The 23,352-nt window shown below is 33.0% G+C and overlaps 2 protein-coding genes across 7 annotated transcripts in view; one reads left to right on the plus strand and one right to left on the minus strand.

The window, feature by feature from the left end:
• The window catches only part of LOC131946598 (acyl-CoA-binding protein), a 14,978-nt gene extending 14,262 nt beyond the window's left edge, over positions 1 to 716 (plus strand). For all 3 annotated transcript variants that reach the window (XM_059307480.1, XM_059307481.1, XM_059307479.1), the window contains one exon: positions 591 to 716. In XM_059307480.1, the coding sequence (XP_059163463.1) occupies positions 591 to 661 (71 nt within the window). In that variant the 3' untranslated portion in view covers positions 662 to 716. The remainder of the gene's footprint in view (positions 1 to 590) is intronic.
• Positions 717 to 3,850: 3,134 nt separating this feature from the next.
• LOC131946603 (partitioning defective 3 homolog) overlaps positions 3,851 to 23,352 on the minus strand; it is a 78,819-nt gene continuing 59,317 nt past the window's right edge. For 2 of the 4 annotated variants that reach the window (XM_059307498.1, XM_059307495.1), the window contains 9 exons: positions 18,775 to 18,816; positions 14,169 to 14,293; positions 13,059 to 13,185; positions 10,881 to 11,034; positions 10,321 to 10,548; positions 8,752 to 8,981; positions 5,897 to 6,087; positions 5,750 to 5,811; positions 3,851 to 5,415 (listed from right to left, as the gene is read on the minus strand). In XM_059307498.1, coding sequence (XP_059163481.1) covers positions 5,001 to 5,415; positions 5,750 to 5,811; positions 5,897 to 6,087; positions 8,752 to 8,981; positions 10,321 to 10,548; positions 10,881 to 11,034; positions 13,059 to 13,185; positions 14,169 to 14,293; positions 18,775 to 18,816 — 1,574 coding nt within the window. In that variant the 3' untranslated portion in view covers positions 3,851 to 5,000. The remainder of the gene's footprint in view (positions 5,416 to 5,749; positions 5,812 to 5,896; positions 6,088 to 8,751; positions 8,982 to 10,320; positions 10,549 to 10,880; positions 11,035 to 13,058; positions 13,186 to 14,168; positions 14,294 to 18,774; positions 18,817 to 23,352) is intronic. The other 2 variants (XM_059307497.1, XM_059307496.1) reach the window with 2 other exon arrangements.

A 23,352-nucleotide genomic window follows, 5' to 3' on the forward strand; every position in this document is an offset into this window, starting at 1 on the left:
TAATGTGCTATTGTAGAACTCCCCCCCCCCCCCCCCCCCCCTCCCAGCCAGCTTTTATAACATTACTGTATTTAATTTTTGAGAACTTCCTAGCGTGATTTAAAGTGTGTAGTCAGCCAATTGCTAACCGCTATGTCTTGTTATTGAATAATAAGCGCACTATATGCAGACCCCTAATAAGATTGTCACTGTATTAAAATACAGGGTTGACTTACTGTAGCTATTCAAGGCTTTAATTATTAACAGCCACAACAAAAACCTAAAACCCTGTTTTCCCAATCAACCACCAATGGGGTCATCCATAAATGATGTCACGCTTTTTTGAAGATTTTTACCTCCCACCTCCCCTCGGTCACATATCTGTCACAAAAAGCCAGACCCCGCCCTCTAAAATGACGTCACACCTCAGCCTACACCCCCCCCCCCCACCCGGAAAAGTGGCACCCCTGTATATATATACTAACAATGTTAGTAACACAAGCATTATGTCTTATCAGGGTGGAAGGATTTTGTCTTAATTATTTTGTTTACTCTGGTTTATTATTATTATCATTATTATATCATTATTTCATCATATTTTTTGTCTACAGGTAAATCAAAGGATGATGCCATGAAAGAATATGTTGCCAAAGTAGATGAACTAAAGAAGGCTTATAATTAACTTGCAGTATTATTTGCAACAATCTGGTTTGATTAAATTTCTTAAACATTAATAAGGTTTTTAGTAATTTCTTTGATTTTATTGGTCTTGTGTAAACAGCAACTACAATTTTATATATATATATATATATATATATATATATATATATATATATATATATATATATAAAGCAGTGTGTGTGTGTCTGTCTTTTATTAGCAGTAGTGGCGCCCCGGCAGGGTGCGATTTGTTTTTTCTCTATATAAAAATAAAAGTCGATTTTGGTCTGACACCATTCTTCCGATCACCATCAAACTTTGGTGAGTTCATTAAAACACTCAGGCAAAAGGTTCTGTAAAAAATAATTTTTAATTTTGCGAGGGCGGCGCCACGGGAGGGTGCGATTTTTCTCTATATACGGTATATAAAAATAAAAGTCGATTTTGGTTTGCTCACATGGGCCGCTGAAGGCCATGTAATACGTTTTATTTTAATAATCAGAAAAAATTAACCAAGGTTAGATTATTAACTGGGATGTTTCTTTTTGTCCGTAAAAAAAATCCAGTTTCGCCACTTTGCGAATGATGCAATTAGCATCTATTTTTAGATAATCCAATCACAAATTGAGATCGAGCATCTAAGAATAGATCATTAGTAACGCTAACATATTGCATCAGCCACACTGATGTTTAAAACACGTCAAATAATTTTTCACGTTTTAAATAACAAATCCTGTTCATTTGTGTCACTTTAGCGAATGACGCAATCTGCATCATTGTTAACAGGATGCTATTTGGCACGATGGCGCCTGTTAGTTTTAAGGAGTCAAGGGAGGTACGCCGCGCCTATGCGGTAGTGTAATGGGGGAGGGGGGCTCCTGAGAGCGCCCCGCTACGTCTCTGACACATGGGCGGTCACCGAAGTGTGTTCTACCATATTGTTTCGGTGAGTGATTAATGTACACTCAAGGTTTTCATGCTGTAGTGTAGGTAAACCTGTGTCCAGATATTTATGATCCAAGCGCAGGTATTGTTTACATTTAAATAACTCACTTTTAGAAAACAAGGTCACGAATATAGGATTGGTATTACGTCGGACTTTCTTCTATTCCCGCGGGACGAGTACGCTAGTATATATATATTTAAATATATATATGAACAAACTGATATCAATTAACAAAATCCAACTGTTTTAGTTAAATATCAAATATGACGTTGCATACATTACTGTCTGTGTTCTAAATTAATGTTTACGGAGAAATTAATTCTTTGGAAAATTTATTATTACTTTTCAATACCATGTAGTTTTCCAAAATTTTAAAATATAAATACTTTTGCCAAATGCTATTTTAGATCCTGACACCAATTAATTAACCAGAGATTTTTCGTCCAAACTTTTTTTTTTGTTTCAATGTCTAATTGTTACATATTCATTTAGAAACTATAATTGGCATTTTTTAAAGACAATTCAGGAATTTAATAGCTGAGATGGTGATCATGCCAAATGATTAAAAACTCTTAGATGATACATTTCTTTTCAGAAAGATAGTAGCAAAGTAAGTTAAACTAACAAGGATAATTGTATTTTTCATGATTTTTGTGCACTGAAAAAAATAACTAATAAAAAGTATTTGCATAAAATCTTACACTTTCCAGAAGACTTTCTTAAAGCTGATTTCTTAAAAAAAAAAGAACATCAACCTTTTTACATTTATCTTCAATCTTCTTCATGTTATAAGAAACAAGTACTGTGAATAACTTAACATTCCAAATAAACTGTAAGGCTTACTTTATTACAAATTTTTATATTATTATCACCAAAGTAATGATCTAAATATACAACAAATAAATTACAAATTTTTAAATTTGCATCAATTATTTGTTAAAATGCTCAATTTTTTTTGAACATTTTGCACAAAAAATAAATAAAATGCAAAACTAAAACAGATGGTTAACATATTAAACAGGAGCAACTTTTGTTCACGAAAATGATAGAACCAAACATTTTCCTCCAAATCTAGCTATATTTTGGGATATGGGACTGCATGGCCTAGTGGCTAGACTGCTAATCTCAAGTTAGAATCCGGGTTCAAGTCAGTAGAACATTCAGTAGTTCACCCAGCTCTGATAAGGGAAAGTAAAGGTAACAGAAACGTGAACTCTACCTCACTTGCTCCATTGACAGTCTGGTTCATAATGGAAACTTTACTTTTTAAGTACAAATCCTACAACTTGTGGATCGATGTAACTGTCTAAATCCAAAGTAGCTGCTGTCCTATATAGAAACTTACACTAAGGTTACTATTATACACATTCACCCTTAGAGTACCAGCAGTAGAGGATGAAGATTGGATCTACATAGCTTTAATTGATGAAAAATAAAATTAATTTTGTATTATCAGTTAATGATTCATTTTAAATAAATAAATGAAAAACTACATTGGTATGTTGATTTTTCTTCTGCATTCTTAATTGAGTTTATGTTGGAGGATTTAAACAACAAGTCCAACTAATAAGTTGATTAAAAATGGAAATTTTATTGTTAAAAATGGTATTTGCGCTATCAAGAATATCTTTTTAAATGGGACTATTATGACTAAATAGGTCAAGACCTACGTCAACTTGTTAAAATTATTATAATAACTTTATCAGACAAATTTAACAAAGTTAAAAATTGCATTCTATTAACAGAATTAATTCATACCTTTACTGAGCATGTAAGTAATGTAGGCAATAATTTACAAAATTTACATGCACGTTCATGCTTATTCAATTCTATACAAAGCATGCCAAAAAAGTTTATAAATAAATCAAAATAAATGTTTTTAGATATTTACTACTTTAACATAATTTAATCAAAATAGACTCCAAACAGGAAATCACAGCCAAAAGTTTTTCTATTAGTATCAGATTATGTGCTTTATTTACTGTCATCGTCTGTTGAAAAATTACCCAAAAAGCCTTACTTTTTGTCTTTAAAAATTATATTCTACTTGTACTTCAAAATTATTTTCATTGCAACTTCACTTTATAATTTTAAAATATTTTATCTTCACAACCATTGTGTGGATATAAAAAATTATATGAATATATATATATATATATATATATATATATATATATATATATATATATATATATATATATATATATATATATATATATATATATATATATTATATATATATATATATATATATATATTATATAAAATAAATATCATATATATATATATATGGCAAAAGATAATTAAAATCTCATAAACCACTGGAAATTATTTGTTATTTGTCTACAAAAATATCAGCTGTTTTATAATGTGAGAGAATATTCATTAAAAAAAATTAAACAGATAAGTAATGAAGCTTTTTTTTATAAGAGGGAAGAGCTAATTTAAATGATTTTATAAAACTAACAATTTCCAACTTATATAGTTAGGTAATAATGACAAGCTAAAATTATTTTTAAAAATGTACAAAGATAGGTCTGTATAATAAGGAAAACAGCTTACATACTGTAACATAAATAATGTTATTTTTTCTTTTAAATAAAAGTTTAATACAGTGGTGTTATTTTATTTTAAATCACAAAAGTAGCACCACATTAAATGCTATTCATCAACAAGAATTGCTAACACTAGCATAAGAATTTAAGTTCTGAGAGGAACATTTTTTTTATTCTACTGTGTTTATTTTAGTAGAAGCTTCTTTACACAAGTAGTACAGCAAACATTTACCACAAAGAGCATCATTACATTTCTCAGAACACAGGTTAAACTTTACAAAATTTGGGGAAAAAAAACAAACAAAAAACAGCTGTTTTTTAAACAAATTTTTTCTCTTATCTTTGATTTCTTTTTTAGAAACTTAATAACTGTCTTCTAAGACAAACTGTTTTAACAGTTTGCATTTAATTTTACTGGAATTGAGGTACATTTTGCACATACATAGGCAAAGGATATTCTTTATTTAATAAACATCTAGTCTACAGTATATTTCTACAAGACAAGACAAGTTTTACATTTCTGTAACTCAAAGGACTTTTTAATTTTCATTGTCAAGCGTGCAAAAATTATTATATAGACATTTAAGCCAACTTAGGCGACTGAATATTGGCTTTTAAAATATTTTAATTTAATCATTTATATACATATAGATGGAAATTTACCATATACGATATACTATACTGTGGTACGGGAAAATATTGCAATTGATAATTTCATATTTCACAAAAACACCTATTGCTAAAACCAGTTTTGCTCAAAGCAACTAACAATACAAGGTGAGATAGGAAGAGTTATATACAAATTGTTTTAATAAACAAGTAGAATGGAAAGTAAACATTCTGATAGGTTATATAACACTTTAAACTTTTGCAGATCCCGACTCAGAATAAGGTAAACTTTTTTTATGAGAATATTGAGTAGAATGACTATTATAATTCTTTGAAATCCCTGTGTGAATCTGATGATTATATCTTGGTCTGTAAAAAAACTGCCCATCTGTTCTAACATATTCTTCAAAGTTTGATGTTGAGGAGTTCTCAAAAGCTTTATATGAATGCTGCGGTGGATATTTGATGTGAGAGCTCTGAGATGTTTTCATTGTAAAATGGTATGGTGAGTGGTTATTGTTTCCAGAATGAGTATTCCCAACATAAGTGCTGTTGTTGCCATACTGCTGGCTAAATTTTGGAAGACTATTGGAGTACATAGAGCTGCTGTTGTTCACATTCACAAGAGATGTATGTTTTTTAGATATTTCCCTTGCGCTTGCAGGTCTGAAAAAGCAAAATGTATTTAATTGTTAAATTTTTAATGTGACTTATAAGAAACAGGAATGCTATTAATTCAGATCATTAATTGTCAGATGAAGTAGATTTTTTAAGCTTTGATACATGAAAGGATTGAAAGGCCACTAGAATTATTCATGTCTTCACTTTCTCACCTATGCCAGTTATCCACAGAACTGATTGAACTCTGCCACTTCTGATCAAGTGATAAATCATTATTTAACTCTAAATATTTTTAACCAGATGACAATTATTGCAAAAAAGTGATTAGAGCAAATTAACTTTAACTGCCTGTATTCTTTTTTATCAATGAAGTACTTACCTACTACTAAATGGCATAGTGGAATTATGTGTGCCTTCATCAAATGAGCTCTCAGTACTCCACTAGAGAAAAATAGAAGTTATCAAAAGTAATAATGTACTATGCTTATGTTTAAAATGCTAAACATATACCAAAACAATTGCTTACAGTATGTTCTAATTCCTGTATCTGCTTTTCGTAATGTTCTTCGGTGTCATCTAGTGGATATACACCCTGTCGTTGGCGATGTCGTTGTTGATATAAAGAGCGTAATTTTTGAATATATTCAGCACGGGACAAATCAGAAGTGGATTGTACTTCTTTACTTGGTGCAGAGCTATCATAATAAGAGTTTTTTTCTGAAAAATGATACAAATGCTATTTATATTAGGTTCCAACACTATTATCAATTTTCAAAAGGATATGCTTGACAGTTTTTCTAATTTGAGTATAAAATAAATTTATCTATATCTACCGATAAATGAAATTTAAGCTTTCTGAGGAAAGTAGGCCAAACCAAATCAATTAGTTAAAAAGAAAAACAAGCATTAAAAACACTTGTATTTCTTTCTTAAACTATTGAAGTCCTTAAATATTTGATATAAATCTTTGTTTTTAAGCAATGGAATAGGTTAAATTAGGATATAATTTAATTTAAAATAATTTTTGGCTTGATTTTACTTTCTTACGGAGGCAAAGTTGGTTGACACCTTGATGGACACTATTTTTAAAAGTTGTGGGTCAGAAACCCCTTCAGTCGAAATAAAATGTTTTTCTTCCAATACAGATCGTACGCAGTGGAAAAACCCTATAAACGCCAATGGGTGTAACTAATTGTTATTATTTTGACATTAGATTTAACGATTTATTTATTTCTTATTCCTGTGAGGTTCGAGGTTAGAAAGAAAATATTTTAGAAAGAAATGTTTTTAATAGAATGCCTCAGTTGGTGGGCCTATATTTTATTAATATATATTTCTACATAGCTTGTTCTACAATTATCATGAAATAGTAGGTCTGCACCAAAATACACTTGCTTATTTTTTAGTATCTTATTGGTCGACATAATTGAGAGGACGTAACAAGGTTTTTTCATGGACATATATTCTTTTAAAAAGGCTCTAGTAAGGGTTTAGTTCCAAGCTGACTGCAAAGTGCAAATACATCAGCATTTGTGCACTGATCATTAATATATATGCATATTGTTACAACTGTAATAAAGATCTCGCTTATCCCCCCCCCTTCTATCCAGGTGAGTGTTGGAGGACATTAACATAACATATCGCCTAGATCTAGTTAAAATTATTATTATTGACAAAAGACTTAAAGAATACACTTACACGTTAAATTGTCGATTTAGAAAAACCTTGGTGGTGCATTGTTAACAAAAAAATGCCCAATTTTACAACCAGGCCTAGAATGATTTTAGTGATCATTATAATATGTTTTGTCAAGCTTTGCATTTTTTGACCATGCTCAGAAATGATAAACAATTAAAGTGTTTTAACAGAAAAAAGGACCATCTTTCTGAAAATGCTAATAAAAATTTATACGATGACATAATCACATAATAATTTTCCACTTGCTTAGTTTTTTTACATTTAGAATATTTAACATTGTATGCATTTTTTAAATTTGGTACCCCACTACATGCTATTCAATTTTGCACATTTTACAGGTATTTGTAAAGAAATATGTTGAATGGTCCAAAAAGTCCCGGTAGTTGAATGGGGGTGGGGTGTGTGTGTGTGTGTGTGTGTCAAAATGCGTAACTGCCGTTGGAAAATCCACTCTCTGATAGTTTTCAATAGATAAATGAGATATATTGTGTAATATCAACTGTAAAAATTAGGTGGTTTAAAATTTACTTTTTAATGGTACTAAGCCCTTTTTATTATAGAAAATTTATTTTAAAAAGCGCTGTTATATTTTGACGTCACAGACGAAAAGCTGCATTTTTTCTGGGTGTAGGACAAAAGGCTGACAGCCGACAGGACATAAGGCAGACAGACCATAAGGCCGACAAACCATAAGGCAGACAATATAAAAATACTTGTATCGCAAAACGTGTTACTGCATAACTCATATCTAGACAACCATCGAAAAAGGGCATACAATAAGTCGAAAAGTTCAAGTGAAGAGTCTATGCCAGTTAATGCTATCCTTCTAAGGTGAACCATCGGGTCTAGCGACTGAAGACGACGGGAGTGTCTTAAACACAAAGGATCAACACCTATATATTGAGAAATACGGTCACTCGTATTTTCATAGCTCCTTCTATGTCAACAAAGTGAGACAACCATCAAAGAACCAAGTCAAAAGCCGCCAGCATTATCGCCCACATGCAAAAGGCGGAATGCCAAGAGACAATTCTAGTTGCGATCCGTGTATGGTTACAATGGGGTCCATGCGACTCGGGATGACAGGGGTGTACATAAGATGAACAGTTACCACCATATTTTGCAAAAAGAATGAAAAAAAAAAAACCATGACAATGATCTAAAATGGGACTCCAAGGACCCAAAACACAGTTGAGGGGTGGCACAGAAGGTGGCAGGTAATCGCCCGAAAAGATCAACATGGAGTCTTTTGTTTGTTATAAAAACTAAAACAAGAACAAGGAAGAGTGGAAGTAGATGGGGTAATATTGCTTGGTGAGCCATCAAAAAAAAAAAAAAACCCCACCCCAATTACATAAAGGGAAAGCAGATCTAGACTTGAATTTCTACGTGGCATAGCATACAATTTATCATACTAAGCCTTATTTTATTTCTATTTTGAAATATAACTTTATCATTATAACTGACTTTCAATAAAAATTAAACATGTCTGTAATTGTAGTCTGTGTTTTATAAAACTTGTCGGCCTTTTGTCTTGTCGGCCTTTTGGATGTCGGCCTTTTAGCTTTCGGCCTTTTGTCCGTGTCGGCCTTTTGTCCGGATCCCGTTTTTTCTTACTGTCTGACATACCTGGCAGCCCACAGGGATTTTTCTCGATGTTCTTAAGTGTTTAATCAACATTACCTTTATATTCTTGATTAATAGCTCTATGTGCTTGTAAAGAAGCAGCAGGATGGATATTTCTTGGATCTGAGTTTTCAACCTGGGGCCATTGATGATATATGTAGGGCTGATATTGAGTAGGTGATGAAGCCAATCCAATATCTGCATGAAGACTGTGAATAGAATCAGCAGTAGGAGTAAACTGTTGTCTACCTTGACCATCTAGGAAGCTTTTATATTTCATTTCAATCCTGAATACACAAATTAATTATAACCAAAAGGGCTCATCCATAATTTGTTTTTTATTTTATCTCCCCCCCCCCCCCCCCCCCCCCCTGTAAATCATCATCACTCATAATAGTATTTGCATTTTTAAAAAATGATTTTTTTCTCCAAAACATTGACTAAGTGACCAATTTGGGGTATTTTAATCAATTTTTATCAGAATTTATTAAAAATGTTTTGTAAAACGAATAATAACAACTAAAATTCAACATCTAACATTTTTACAATGCAAAAGTGTGACATCACACTATCTCAATCCCCCCTCCTCCCCCGTCATCATGATAAAATTACGGATTCCCCCCCCCCTCCCCTTACTGAGTTTGACATCATTTATGGACAACCCCTAAAAAGTTTACTACCAAGTCTATTTTAAATGTGATTTTAGAGTACACATTTTACAAGATTGTCCATTTTAATTTTTAGCTTAAAAAATATATTTACTTTGATGTCATTTATTATCAATTTGTAATTGACAAATTTCATCAGACATATCCTATCCATAAATATTAATATCAACTATCTTAATATATTGAGTAACCCTCAGTTTAGAATGTTATAGTGTTTATGATACAAATATGTCTTAAAATTTTATTATCTTTTACATTCAATTTTTTTTTCATTTCTTTTAATTGTTAGATTTTTTCAATGCTAATTTAAAATGCTGCAAGAATATAAAACAAATCAAGCAAAAAATGCTAAAGGAAAATAATCTCAAAGATAACGATTGAAAACAAAACATGGAATGATATTAGGAATATTAAAATGAATTTTAATTTTTAAACAATGTCATTGTTAAACAAGCTTTCAAAAAATCGCATTAAATCTAGTGATAATAATTATCTTTTATTAATAGACGCCTACTTCAACTTACTACTAATTGCAAAACCGCAAAATTATAAGGAATAATGTGTTATTTCATTTCGTAGGTAAGTGATACTGTAACAGGGGAGTGATTTGAAGTTTGTGCAGAAAGAGTGGAATTGGGTTGGGGTTTACATGGTGAGAGCATTGTTCAAATGATTTAGTGCAGTTAATGTAATAACTGTCTGTATAAAACATATAAAGCTACTAAGATAAATCCATTTGTTTTCAATGGTACCACTGACTCAAGATGATGAAATTTTTTTTTTTATCCTTTGGAACAGGCTTAGGCCACTGAAAATCTAGCAAAACATATTTTAAATAGGTTGTTTCATTTATATACTGACACCTCTGAAGAAGGGTGATTTAGTGAATCAGATTTTATACTGATAGAATAAGTAAATTCTCAGTTATTCACTTAGTAAACATTATAAAGTGTTTTACCTTCTTTTTTCTTCTATACCAGTTGTGTTATCTCTTTGTTGGAGATTCACATTAGTAACAAATGTAAGGTCAGTAATCCTCTCATTATCAATATTGTGTGCAATCCAACGATCTTTTGAAGGTCTATCTGATTTAAAATCTGATATTTCCAATGCTCTAGTGCCAGATCTTTCTTCTGATCGTGAACGACGAATAGCTTCTTCATTTGATTTGCGACCCTTGCCAAACCTGACAAAAAGCAAACATGATCTAGCATTTAAAAAATGTGTTGAGAATTAAGTTTCAATATCAACTCTATTTCTACAGGCAGCTAAAATTTGTACGGTTTCACAATGAAGTTAAAAAATATATTTATATTCTTCTGAAACCAAAATTTAAAGTGCCATTTAAATATTAAAGAAACAAAAGATCTTTTATAAAATGCTAATACTAAAAGCCTAAACTAATAACAAAAGTATACATTAATAATACCCTTTATTTGTGCCATTAAATAGAAGGTTGATTCCTCATTAAAACAATTTTTTGCACCATTATAAAATTTTTTTGATTTTTACAGTCACCTTAAAAATCCTTTAAATAGACTTCCTTTTTTTTCCTTATCTCTTTGTCTTTTAAGACTACTGTTTTCCTCATTTGGTTCACTGCTTATTGAAGAACGCCCAGAATGAGAAGGTTCCAAAGTAAAAGCACCACTTTCTGCACTCTCTTCCTCCACTATATATATATATATATATATAGATAGATAGATAGATAGAATAATTATGTATAAAACAAGAGTTTACTTAAACATTAAGGGACAAGAAAAAAAAACCCAGTTCAAATAAGGATAAGGAAAACACAAAACTTAGATGAACAAAGTGGTTGACAGCTAATTTTGATAGATTTCATAAATAAATAAACCAGGAGGGATCTCCCCTAAACTTTCTTGAATATTCTTATATAACACTACGGGGGATGGCAACTCGGGAAATAGACATGATTTTTAATCCATTTTAAATTACTTTAACTTTTTAAAGTAGATAAAATCTTATAGTAAAAAGAATTGCATACCGATTGAATGACAAACAATATGTGTATAATAGTGCGGAATATTGTTAGTACTTTATAAATTCATACTACTACTTCCTGTCAACGGAAATTATTCAAAATTTGACAGAAGACAGAGAATTAGATCCTTTACTTACATGTGAAATTTCATTTATCTATCTGAAACAGTACTCAAGTTATAGGCTTTTGAAAAACTTAAAGTAGAATAAGTTCTACTTCTGGTTATCGGAAATAGCTGTAAAGTTTATACAGAACTACAAATCTATATATATAATTCTCTTCTGGGAGACGCTAGAAAACAAGCTGTAAACGCGCTCCCTACCACCCCCACCCCTACATGGTCTGGTGAGCTGTGGTTCACTCTAAATATTTACAAACAGAGCCGGGTTTAGTGACGACTATTAGGGGCAGATAATTTAGTTTGAAACGATTTTAAACGTAGGGGGGGGGGGGTACCTAAGTAGAGTTTACTTTAACGGAGGGGGGGGGGGGGGGGAGGGGGTTATCATCCTTAACGAGCTACTTTTAGTGTTTTAAAGAAATATTTTTTTAGTGGCAGCGTTGGTAGTGTCGAATTCACAAATTGTGAATAACTGAAAAGTAGAAAAAACAACTAAATAGCGGCGTATGATATGCCGCGGGTCGGCTCGTTTGATATAATACTTGTACATGAAATGTCATCAACCTAGCTGTAATTCACCGTGGTGAAATACGGGTATGCAGCCAGTCTAAAATAATGCTGCTCTTCAAATGAAACTTACATTTCCCAAGCCTGGTTTCTTTACCGTTAATCTTGCACGTGCTATTCTTAGCATTATCCTTCATTATATTATTAAACAATATTTGCGATTGTGTTTTCTTTGTGTTTGAGTTTGCATTTGTGGTTGTGTTTGCGTTTGGATTTGTTTTCGTTTGCTTTTTTCTTTGCCTTTGTGTTTTCTTTGTGTTTGTGGTTGTGTTTGCTTTTTCGTTTGTATTTGTGTTTGTGTTATGTTTGCATTGTTTTTTTTTGGTGCGTTTTGGGTTTGTTTGGTTGTGGTTGTGTTTACGTTTGGATTTTTTGTTTGCGTTAGTGTTTGTGTTTTATTTGTGTTTATGGTTGGGTTTGTCTTTGCGTTTGTTTTTGTGTTTGTGTTTGTATTTGTCTTTGTGTTATGTTTGCGATTTTTGTGCGTTTTGGTTGGTTGTGGTTAGGATGGGTAATGCCTGTTATATGCTGATTACTAAACTCACAAGTTATGGTCCTTTACAGATACGTTTTTCAGAGATGCCAGTGCAGGGCCTGGCCGGGACGGCTAGTATTACAGTACGAAATCAACTCGTATCTCAATGTATTAGTGTCATATATATATATATATATAAAGCACAAAAGCGTGTCAATTTTTCTACTATAAAATGGATTAGATAAGTATTAAAATAAATACTTTTTTGGGTACATAATTTTACATGCATGTGTAAGAGTTTAGACATTGCCACTAGTGGTTGGCAGAGTTTCTTCTAAGCATCTCTTCCTCTCTACAGAAACACTGTCAGAAGTTAACACAATTTTAAGTGTTTTTGCCTCAGCAACATCATGATTCAACAAAACAACCAAGTAGACTGAGAAAATATAGGTATTGTATAGTAGTTTTAATGCTGAACAATATGATAAAACCAATGGAAAAAATCAAATACTTTTGCTAATCACTTACAAGTATCCATCAAAGAAGGGTCCAATGGGTCATATGATCTGTCAACTGCTGCACGAAAACTATCATTGCATGCTCTTCCACGACTTAAGCGACTGCTCTTCCATTTTTCTGAGGCCTCTTCATTTTTCTATCAGCAGGGTCATATATTAATATAGAATCACAAACACATTGAGCCTTAAATCTCTCAAATGGCAAATGCATAAACAATTGTGAAATAAGTAATATCTTTGTAAACTCTATTGCTGAACAGAAGACTAAGCATAGATATCGTTACAATTAGAACTAAAACCTTTATACTCATTGAGCTGTTTTTATGTGGTGATGGAGGGGAATGCAATTAAACTAAAAAAGTTAATGCAATTAAACAAAACTATTTACATTTTCTCTTCAGTATTATATATGTGAACGTCATAAATGGATGACCCCTAATATATATCTTAATGAAACATTCGTAGTAAAAAATAATAAAGTCAAGTAACAATTTCATTGTTGTTTATTCTTTTTGAAATTATGTTAGGCTAAGAGTTGTTTAGAACGACAGCCTGTTAAATGAGCACTTGATATTTTATTTTTTTCTTCTTGATATTTAAGAATTAAACTACTGGAATAAAAAAATTGGTATTTAGCTTTAAAATAAATGGTACCCTATTTTTCCAGCCAAGTTATTATTATAATAAATCCTCCCACTCCTAAACCTATAAGTTTTGGTTGGTAATTTATTTTTTTAAATTGAGGCGACACCTAAAAATAATGTGCCTCATGCTAAAATACATTATGATGATGTGTCACAGCTTGAATATTTACAAGTGTGGAAATTCCTACAAATGTATTTGTCTGAAACCCCAATCAGTAACCAGTATAATGTAGAATTGCACTTTGTCCTGTTGCTATTTTGTACTTGATGAAGATACATCTATTCAAAACATTTCTTTAAATATGTATGTGGGCATTTAAAAAAAAATTTGTAACAAGCTCATTCCATGTCTTAATAATAAATGAGTTAATTTTCAAGTTCCATAAATAACTTTTAATAAAACAATTATAAAATAGCAAGTTTGAAAGAAAAATGAATAATGCAAAAGAAATCAGTGTTTATTAAAGAAAAAATACCTGAAATTTGGATGAATTATTTTCTTCCATGTAATGTCTAGCACTTGCTAAACACTCTTCAGATGAGGATCTCTTCAGAATATTAACAACAGGTTCAGCTGTTGCAGTTTGAAGATTAGAAGTACCTAGAAAATAATTTTAATTTGATTGAAACCTAATATTGTGATGCAGTTTATGATTATAGGCACCTGGAAAATAATATTTTTACTTGTTATCTTAAGTTATTATTGAGGAAGCCAGATGTTTGCCCTAATGACTATTTACATAAATGCAACAAAATTCCAAATGTCCATTTGCCAGAATGGGACAAATTCTTAAATGCACATTTTCCAGAGTTGGACGATTGCCCAAAGTCAACAAGCGAGAATGGACAACTGCCCAAAAACATATTATGGATTAAAACTTATCTGTACATTTAAAAGAAAAGGCCATTTCTCCCATTCAGGTAAACACCCTTTGGGCAAACATCGTTCTGGCAAGTTTCTGTAGGCATTTATTATTGACCTGTAATTGATTATGAATTTTTAAAAGTTTTTTAAGCATCTCAACTATTTATCTTCTTTTTCAATATGGTCTGTAAAAAAATAATTATTAAAAAGAAAAATATAAAATCCTGAATGACAATAAATACAAATAAGATCAGTTTCTGTTAGTACAAGTTAATCAGCATGCAGACAGCCATGTTAGACATAAACATACAATATTCATCTGATTTTTCATTTAGCTGCTCTCACTGGAAAATGCAATGTGTCTTATCAACAAGACTGACACTGCAAATTATACAGGTGCAATGTCACCCATTTAACTGTATAATGAATAGTATTCCAGCATTTCATGATGAAAATTCAAATTTTACCATTATTAACTTCCAAAAACCATAAGCAACTTATCAGGACTTTCAGAAGAGAAAGCAAGATTTAGTTTCTATTATTTGAAATAATCTTGACATTGACTTTTGGAATGCCAATCTGAAGAGAGCAGGACCCCAGCTTTATACTACTTTATAGGTTAAATCTCAAGATTAAACTACTTTGTATTCATTTTGTAATAGTAAAGATCACAGCTTGAGAAATGTTTCTTTACTAAAAAGCAAGACATAAGTCTGATGAAAATGATAGTGCTCCAGTTCTCCAGTTTGTTTGTTTTTTAGTTTTGCCACTGCATTATTACAGTATATTTTAATTTTTATGCTTTTCCATATAAGATACATAGCATGGTGCAAATTTGGCTTTTTAAAAAACTCAATGAGGTAGTTACAAAAATGTAGTTACTACTATATTAAGTGATAAAACTTCAACAGGCGCAGCCGCCTAAGCCTCAGCGATTGCGTGACTCGAAGTGCTCTGGGCTCCCCTAGAGCACTGTGGCACCTATCGTCGTTTTAAAAAAGACTACACATTAAAGACACAATGGGTAGCAGTAATCGTTGACTATATCCAGAGTTCATACAATTTTTAAAAAAAAAGAAATTCCAGACAAAAAACGTGGGTACGTTCACCATCAAATTTCTAAAATTCGTGTGTTGTGTGCTTTTCGCTTTAATCATAAATCTGCCCGACCCACGTTTTTTTGTCATCAAATGTATGAACAGTCATCACAAGAACCTGCACAGCTCGAGGAAGCACAAAATCTACGTTTTAGTCCGTTGCTACACATGAAAAACGTGGTTTTTTAAAAGTTTTTTAAATAGTTTATTTTCTACTTTATCTAATGACTTGATTAAGTATGACTTGACTAAGTGTTTTTAAATACATAAAAATTTAGAGGATTTTTTATCAAAATAAAAAGGATCAAAAGGTTTTTGAATGCTTTTAGGTAGTTGGCCCAACGTCCATCCCTCCTCGAACAGATTAACTGTAGATTCTCCACCCACCTTAAGCATTACACTGTAAAACATTCAAAAAAAAAAATGTGGTAATAAAAAAAAGAATTGCACACCAAGTGAAAAGTTTCTCTTTCAAACCTGACGGTCTATGGGGCAAGTGAAGTAGAGTTCACTTGTTTCTGTGACCTCGGCATATGAAGAGATAGTGTGGTCAGCACTATGCCCAGCCGCCTTTACTTTCCCTAACAGGTACCCATCAGAGTTGGGTGGACTCAGGGACGGTCTACTGACTTGAACTCGGATTCGAACTCGAGACTAACGGGTTAGCAGTCCAGCTCTCTACCGCTAGACCACTCCGTCCCACACCAAATGAACGCCTAATAAAATGTGTATAAAAGTGCGGGATATTATTAGTACTTTATAAATTTACATGCGTTTTTGAGAAATCATGTCCTCAATTTTAGGGTCCTAGGGGCGTAATTTAATTAAGCTAATTTAGGTCTCTAATTGCTAGTTTTTATGATTGCATCTGAAATTGTTAGGCGAAAATAGCCTGCATGCCGAATTTCAGATCTCTAGAGCAATCAGAAGTGGGCTAATTTTCGTTGTCAATTTTAACAACAAACAAACGCGAAGCTGAGTTAATAAAAACGTGTTAAATAAAAATGAAATGGTTCAGTTTTTATCAATATCTGGGGGTAACTGACGTTTGGTAATATTCAGCTACTAATGGAAAGGTAATATTTGTGGATATAGAAACTAAAAATAAATAAAATCAAATAAAGTTAAGCATGCCTTAGAACTTCGAGGTAAAATAATCATGCTGGCAGAACAACATCACATACAGTGATAAATTAAACAACAAATCATTCATTTTAAGACACTGTTTAAAAAAAAGTATTTCTTTATATGATTCTAACAGCTTAAGTTTAAGTTTAAATTAAATTTAAACTCAAGTTTAAATTTTCTGCAATTTTTAAATTTCATGAAAAATCACATTTTACATCAGGTCTTGGTAAAATGAGAGACTTGAATCAGATTTATGGTAAAATGCTAGACATTATGACAAGACTTGTTTTCTTTAAAAGCTTGTTCAAAAGTTGTGTAAAAGAACTGTAATAGTTTCTTATCTAAGTTAAAGCATGCCTTTGCATGCCTGAAGCTGTTTCTTGATTTCAGTGTCAATCCATAGTAAAGTTCTATTTTCATCTTGCTTGCCTCATTCCTACCTGCTTTCTTAGTCATTATTTTATATCTCTGGGCTGAACAAAATAAAACAAGTTAATTAAAAAGCCTAGTGACATTTAAGCGCAATTTCCTTATGTTATCTAAAAATAACAATGACCAATAAAAAACTTTTACTTCGGCGCCCCACGTTTTTCATCGCTTATAGTAGAGTGATCGCTTGCATTATTGTGATGTATAGCATTTATTTTCTACTTTTTAGTTCAATCAGAAAACGCGTTTTTTTAAAACTTTTTTAATGATAATTATTTTCTACTTTTTAGTCTTTGTCTGTTTGTTTGCTTAAAATCTTGCTATCGATTTTATCTTTTCGCATTCACTTTTTTTTTTGGGTAAACGAAGACAACTCGTAAAAAACACGTGCCTTGAACCCGTGTCGAGTGGGTTAGCAATCGTGTGCCCAACCACTCGACCATATCGTCTCCCCCATACTGGCCACCAGTTGTTACTTTCTGGTATTTTTTAAATTTTAAAAGGGTAGGGCCCGGGAGGGAGCGATTCTTGTCTCTATATGGTATATATTAAAAAAAAATGAAAGTCGGATGCGGTTCGACACCATTTATCAGAGTGCTATAAAACTTTAAGGAGTTGATGAGAATACGCCCGAGGTTTATGTGAACAAAATAGTTAAAATTTGATAAGGGCGGCACCCAGGAGGATGCGATTTTCATAAATACACAGAGAATCTATGTTAGCACTTGGCATCCGTTAATCAGATGTTCTGCATAGCAGGTTAGGGCTACTACTATATTCTACATTAAAACTTCAACAGGTGCAACCGCTGGCGCCCCATAGATTGCACAACCCCAAGCGCCCTGTACGAAATTTGTGTATTTTACTTCCCTTTTTAATTTTTTCAAATAGTGAGAAAAGCCAATTTCAATGCAATTAATTAAATGATGTACTTATTTTTGAGGTTTGAAAAATATTGAGTCAGTTCTTTCTGTATGTGTGTTGGTGTTGAGTTCAAAAGATTGTGTTTGTGACATATACTTTTACAGATATAACCTCTCAAACATGGCACTTTTTAGGGTGTTGGAAAAAAAGTTAAAAGCCAATTTTTTAAAACGTCGTAACTTTTTTACTACTTAGAATCATGAGTTCTTGACATAGCAACTATCAAAAAGCTCTAGGGCCGTTTAAAAAAAAATCAGTTTGACACCCCTACATGGTGGACTCTAGGGGTTCCATCATCTAAGACCAAGACCATGAAATGTGAATTTAGCAAAAGCCCATTAGAGCAAACTTGATTTAGAAGGCCTGTAGTTTAATAAATGTAGAAATAAAGATGATAAAGATAGAAAGCAGACAATCTGAATGTCTAGCTACAAGAATAAAAATTCCTGGACTCTGCACTTTACTAGATGGTAGCCTACCACATGGTAACCTATATGCAGCAAGATATAAGTGTCAAATGATCTATGGGTTTTTGTGCATTTTACCACTTTGCCATTACAAGTTTCATGTCTCACATTTTACCAAACCATTCTACATCAATTATAAAGAAATTCACACAATTTGTTAATGAGAATTTACCTGTTAAATGAAATGAACGCATTCGATGACAAAAAATCCGACCTGTTTAAAAATGGTACAAGCAAAACTGGTTTCTGAGAATTAATATTAGAGTACACTATAGTTCTATTATGAGGACAGCGTGGTCTAGCGGTGGTGCTAGACGGCTAAGCAGGAAGTCTCAAGTTCAAATCCGGGTTCCATCAGTAGAAAGTCCCCGAGTCCATCCAGCTCTGATTGGTACCTAACTCAAGTTAGGGAAACAATAGTGGCTGGGTATAGTGCTGACCACATTATCCTCTTGTATGCCGAGGTCACAAAACAGATGAACTCTTTACACCATGTGTCTTGGTGTTTTAAAAGTATGAATCATTTGACAGATTTAAAAAAACCTCCGAATGGTAGGACTGTTTAGACACAATTTCAAGGGGTTTAGATAAAAGGAATAGTTAAAATTAGTTTATGGTTAATACAAGGGGTCATCCCTAAGTGACGTCACACTTTTTTGACAATTTTTACCTCGGCCCTTCCCACCTGTCACACGTCGTCACAAAAAGCCAGACCCCCCCCCCCTGCAAATGACATCACACCCCAGCCTACAACCCCCCCCCCCCCCCCCCCCCCCCCCTCAAAATTGCCATTGAATTTTTCTTAAAACATCATTATTTTTCCAAAATCTTGTCAGAACTCTGTCAACATAGAATATTTTGATCAATTCCTATTTGATCAATTTATTAAAACCGTTTTCTAAAACGCAAAATGACGGCTAAAACTCGTTTTCTAACATTGCTTTTTTATAATGCAAAAGTGTGACGTCATACCATCTGAACCCCCCCCCCCCCCCATCACATACCGTCACAAAATTACAGACCCCACCTCCCCCTACGAGTGTGACGTAATTTATGGACGACCCCCAAGTGCGCGCACACACACACACACATATTTCTGGTTAAAAATGGTTGTGTTCATCAGTAAAAAAAACAGTATAAGTATTTATTTAGCATAAATATTCTGTTGAGTCATTAATTACTGTATCATTTATTTTTAGATATCAATTTTATTATTTCTGGTTGATAAGAACCCAAGTTATTTAAATGTAAACATTATATGCTGATCATACATATCTTGGATCGTAGTTGTTGGGGTATGGGTTCGTCCACACTACCTCTGAGACTCCCCAGGGTATGCTGTATGAAAACATTGAGCAGAGTGTATGTTGATCACCTTCTGCAAGGGTGAGGTAGAGTATTCCTTGTGCGATCACCCAATCAGCCCACCCCAGGTCAAATCATACTCTACAATAGGGGCATGAAACAGGTTTGTGCTCCAGGGCCCCAGTGCGTGGCCATTTTAGTGCCCGGGCTCATCCATGAGCACTACGGCGCCCAAGTTCGTTTTAAAGAGTGCAATAGGCTATGGATACAATGGATTGTTATGGTTGCTCACTAAATCGAATTAAGGCCAGACACCACACATGTTTTGGACAGTTTAAATTTTTTTCTACTAGTATGGGTTTAACACTTATTCTGATAGTAACACCATTTAGCTATCTAGCCTGAATGTTTCCAGCCTCTACAGCCAATGGTAATCCGTTTATTGCGATGTGAAACATGGTACTGCCCATCAAATATTCACACTAATACAGCGGCTATCTTCAAGCGTGTGTTACGTGTTTTATTGCCCACAAGGCACAATAAACTCTACAGCAATCTTTGGGCCAAGCACTTGTGTACACACTGGTGTAGTGACCTTTATTTTGTTCTACAAATAAGTGGGATTAACGCTGTTTTCTACAAAGTAAAATTTGATGTCCAACTCCATATAAAGGTATAACAGTGAAACATTGTTGTATCGTAGCTTGGGAGTGTGTTTTTGAGATTGCATCAGAAAAGGACGGTAGCGGTGCGCATGCGTAGAAAAAAAGAAGAACATGGCGTAAGTTGGCTGTACACGCTGTCTATGTGAAGACAAAATAAATGTATATAGAACGTAAAAGAAGGCTCGTCTTGTGATTTCGTATGTGATAGATGAAAGGTAGGAGAAGGCCTGTGGGAAATTTATATCGTGAACCCAGTCACACAAAAACATTGTGACATTTTGGTGTCAGAAGTGGTCGGTGCTCAGCACCGTGAAGGAATAAAATTATATCTAGATTTAGTCTAGTAGTGTAACTGAATAACTGTTCTTGCATCATTACCATGGCGTCTTATGACAAATACCTTGAGTGGGCTGATGCGTTAGGTTACACTGGGGCAGAGAAGGCCAAATGGGTTGAACATAAAGTATCAGAGGCTGATGCTATTGAAAGGGAAGACAAAAAGAGGTCGGAGGCAGCTGAAAGGGAAGACAGGGCTCGAGAGAGGGAACTAAATAGGCAACATGAACTAGATCTAGCGAAAATAAAGGCTGGGGTGAAAGAAGTTAAAATGGAGATTGAGAAGGAAGTAGCTCAAATGAAGGCTGGGTTGGAAAAATTTAAAATGGAGGCCGAAGATAGAGAAAAACAGAGACAATTAGAAGATAGAGACAAACAGAGACAGTTAGAAGATAGAGACAAACAGAGACAGCATGAGTTAGAGTTAGAACAAAGTAAAAGTAACCAATCTCAAGTACTATTCGCAAACAGAGAAACTAAACATGAGTCAACAGGTTTTTCTCCTTTTGAACTTGAATTATTAAATAAACATGAAGAGGAATTTGATCCTCATGGACTAGTAAACCAGATTAAAGAGACAATAGTTGATGGTGTCCAGACAGCCCAAGAGAATGCACAGGTAGCCAATGAAAGGCACAGAAATATTAAAAACAAACATAGCTATTTAAGAACTTGTGAAAGAAGAGATTTAGTTTTTGTCAAACTGCCAGACAGAGAAAACATAGAAGCATTTCAAGGACCTTTTGAAGTAATCAAGAAACTATCTGATGTAAATGATGAAATAAACATAAAGGGAAATAACACTCCTATACACATGGACAGAATGAAGAAATTATATGTAGAGCCAGAGAAACTGATAGAAGAGGAACATATGGCCTGTACTATAATGAGTGAAAGCTGTAATACACAAGAAATTAATACTTATCATATCCCAGTGAAGGAGAAAAACATAATGGACAAAATGATAAATGAATACAAGGATGATATTACAACAGAAATGGGTTTTACTGAAACAATTCAACACAAAATAGAATTGACTGATCATAGTGCTATGAAAGGGAAGCATTACAAAGTACCAGTTGCTTATAGAGAAGCTGTTGAAGCAGAACTGGATTTTCTACTTGAGTCTGGGCAAATAGAAAGAACAGAATCAGCATACTCATCACCCATGGTGATAGTAAGAAAAAAGAAAAACAAAGTAAGGATATGTTGTGACTATCGAGAATTGAATAAAAGGACTAAGATAGATGCTGCACCCATGGATGATCCTAAAGACATTTTAGAAACTATCAGTAAATCCTTAATTTTTACCACTTGTGATTTAAACAGAAGCTTCTGGCAAATAGGACTGAAAAAGGAGTCAAGACAATACACTGCCTTTACATCAGGCAAGGGTCTATGTCAATGGAAGGTGATGTCATTCAGACTTGTGAACAGTACTGCCACATTCCAAAAATTCATGAATAAAATGACAGAGGGAATGAAAAACCTGGTCTTCTTTGTTGATGATATATGCATACATAATAACACATGGGCAGAACACATAGATACACTAAAAGAAATACTAGAAAGACTTAGAAAACATGTGTTTACCATAGCACCAGAGAAACTGCATGTGGGAGTACATACAGTAGACTTCCTAGAATTTAAGGTTGGAAATAAAGAAATTAGACCTACTGAAGGAAATAAGGACAAAACATTAAATATCAAAACCCCTACTACAAAGAAAGAAGTGAAATCATTGGTTGGACTATGCAATTTTTATAATATTTTGTGGATAAATATGCTGAACTTACTACTCCTTTAAGATTTCACTTTCATGTTTTAATATGTAACATCAGTTATCATGCATATATAACCTGGTTTAGTGGATGTAACAATACAAATTTTAACCACTGTAGTTGTATCACCAACCTCAACAGTTTAAAAAATTTATTTCATTGATTGGCTGTACACATTCCTTTTTGGCTAACAAAACCTGTTATTTTTATGTGGTGTGCATTGGTACTTAAGCATCAGTGATATAAGGTATAGCTACCACCACTGAGGACTACTAACATACATTACTTCACATGTTGTTGATTTTTTTTTTTTTTAAATATGTAAGGTGGAAAACCATTTAAAGTAAAGCATGGAGTTTGTCATCATAATGTGTTAACAACTGTTTAGTTTGTTATTGGACCTTGTATTTTGTTAACTGATGTTTATGAACATAACAGTTGTGTATTTCTTTAGCACTTTATATAGTAATGCTAGTGGATTCTATTGTTGTTTAAAGCTGTATTCAATTTACAGAGCTTAACTATGTGTTTGGAATTTTGACTTAGTAAATATTGCTTTCATAAGGAAAATGGATTTGTCTAATAACATTATGTCAAGAAAAGCTAACCTGTAAAGGGACTGCACAATACACTAGCTAAATTTTTTTATCAAGACAGATTGAA

This window comes from Physella acuta, unplaced genomic scaffold (genome assembly GCF_028476545.2).
Source record: "Physella acuta isolate Inbredline_101_S28 unplaced genomic scaffold, ASM2847654v3 ptg000565l, whole genome shotgun sequence".
Classification (NCBI taxonomy): Eukaryota; Metazoa; Mollusca; class Gastropoda; family Physidae; genus Physella; species Physella acuta.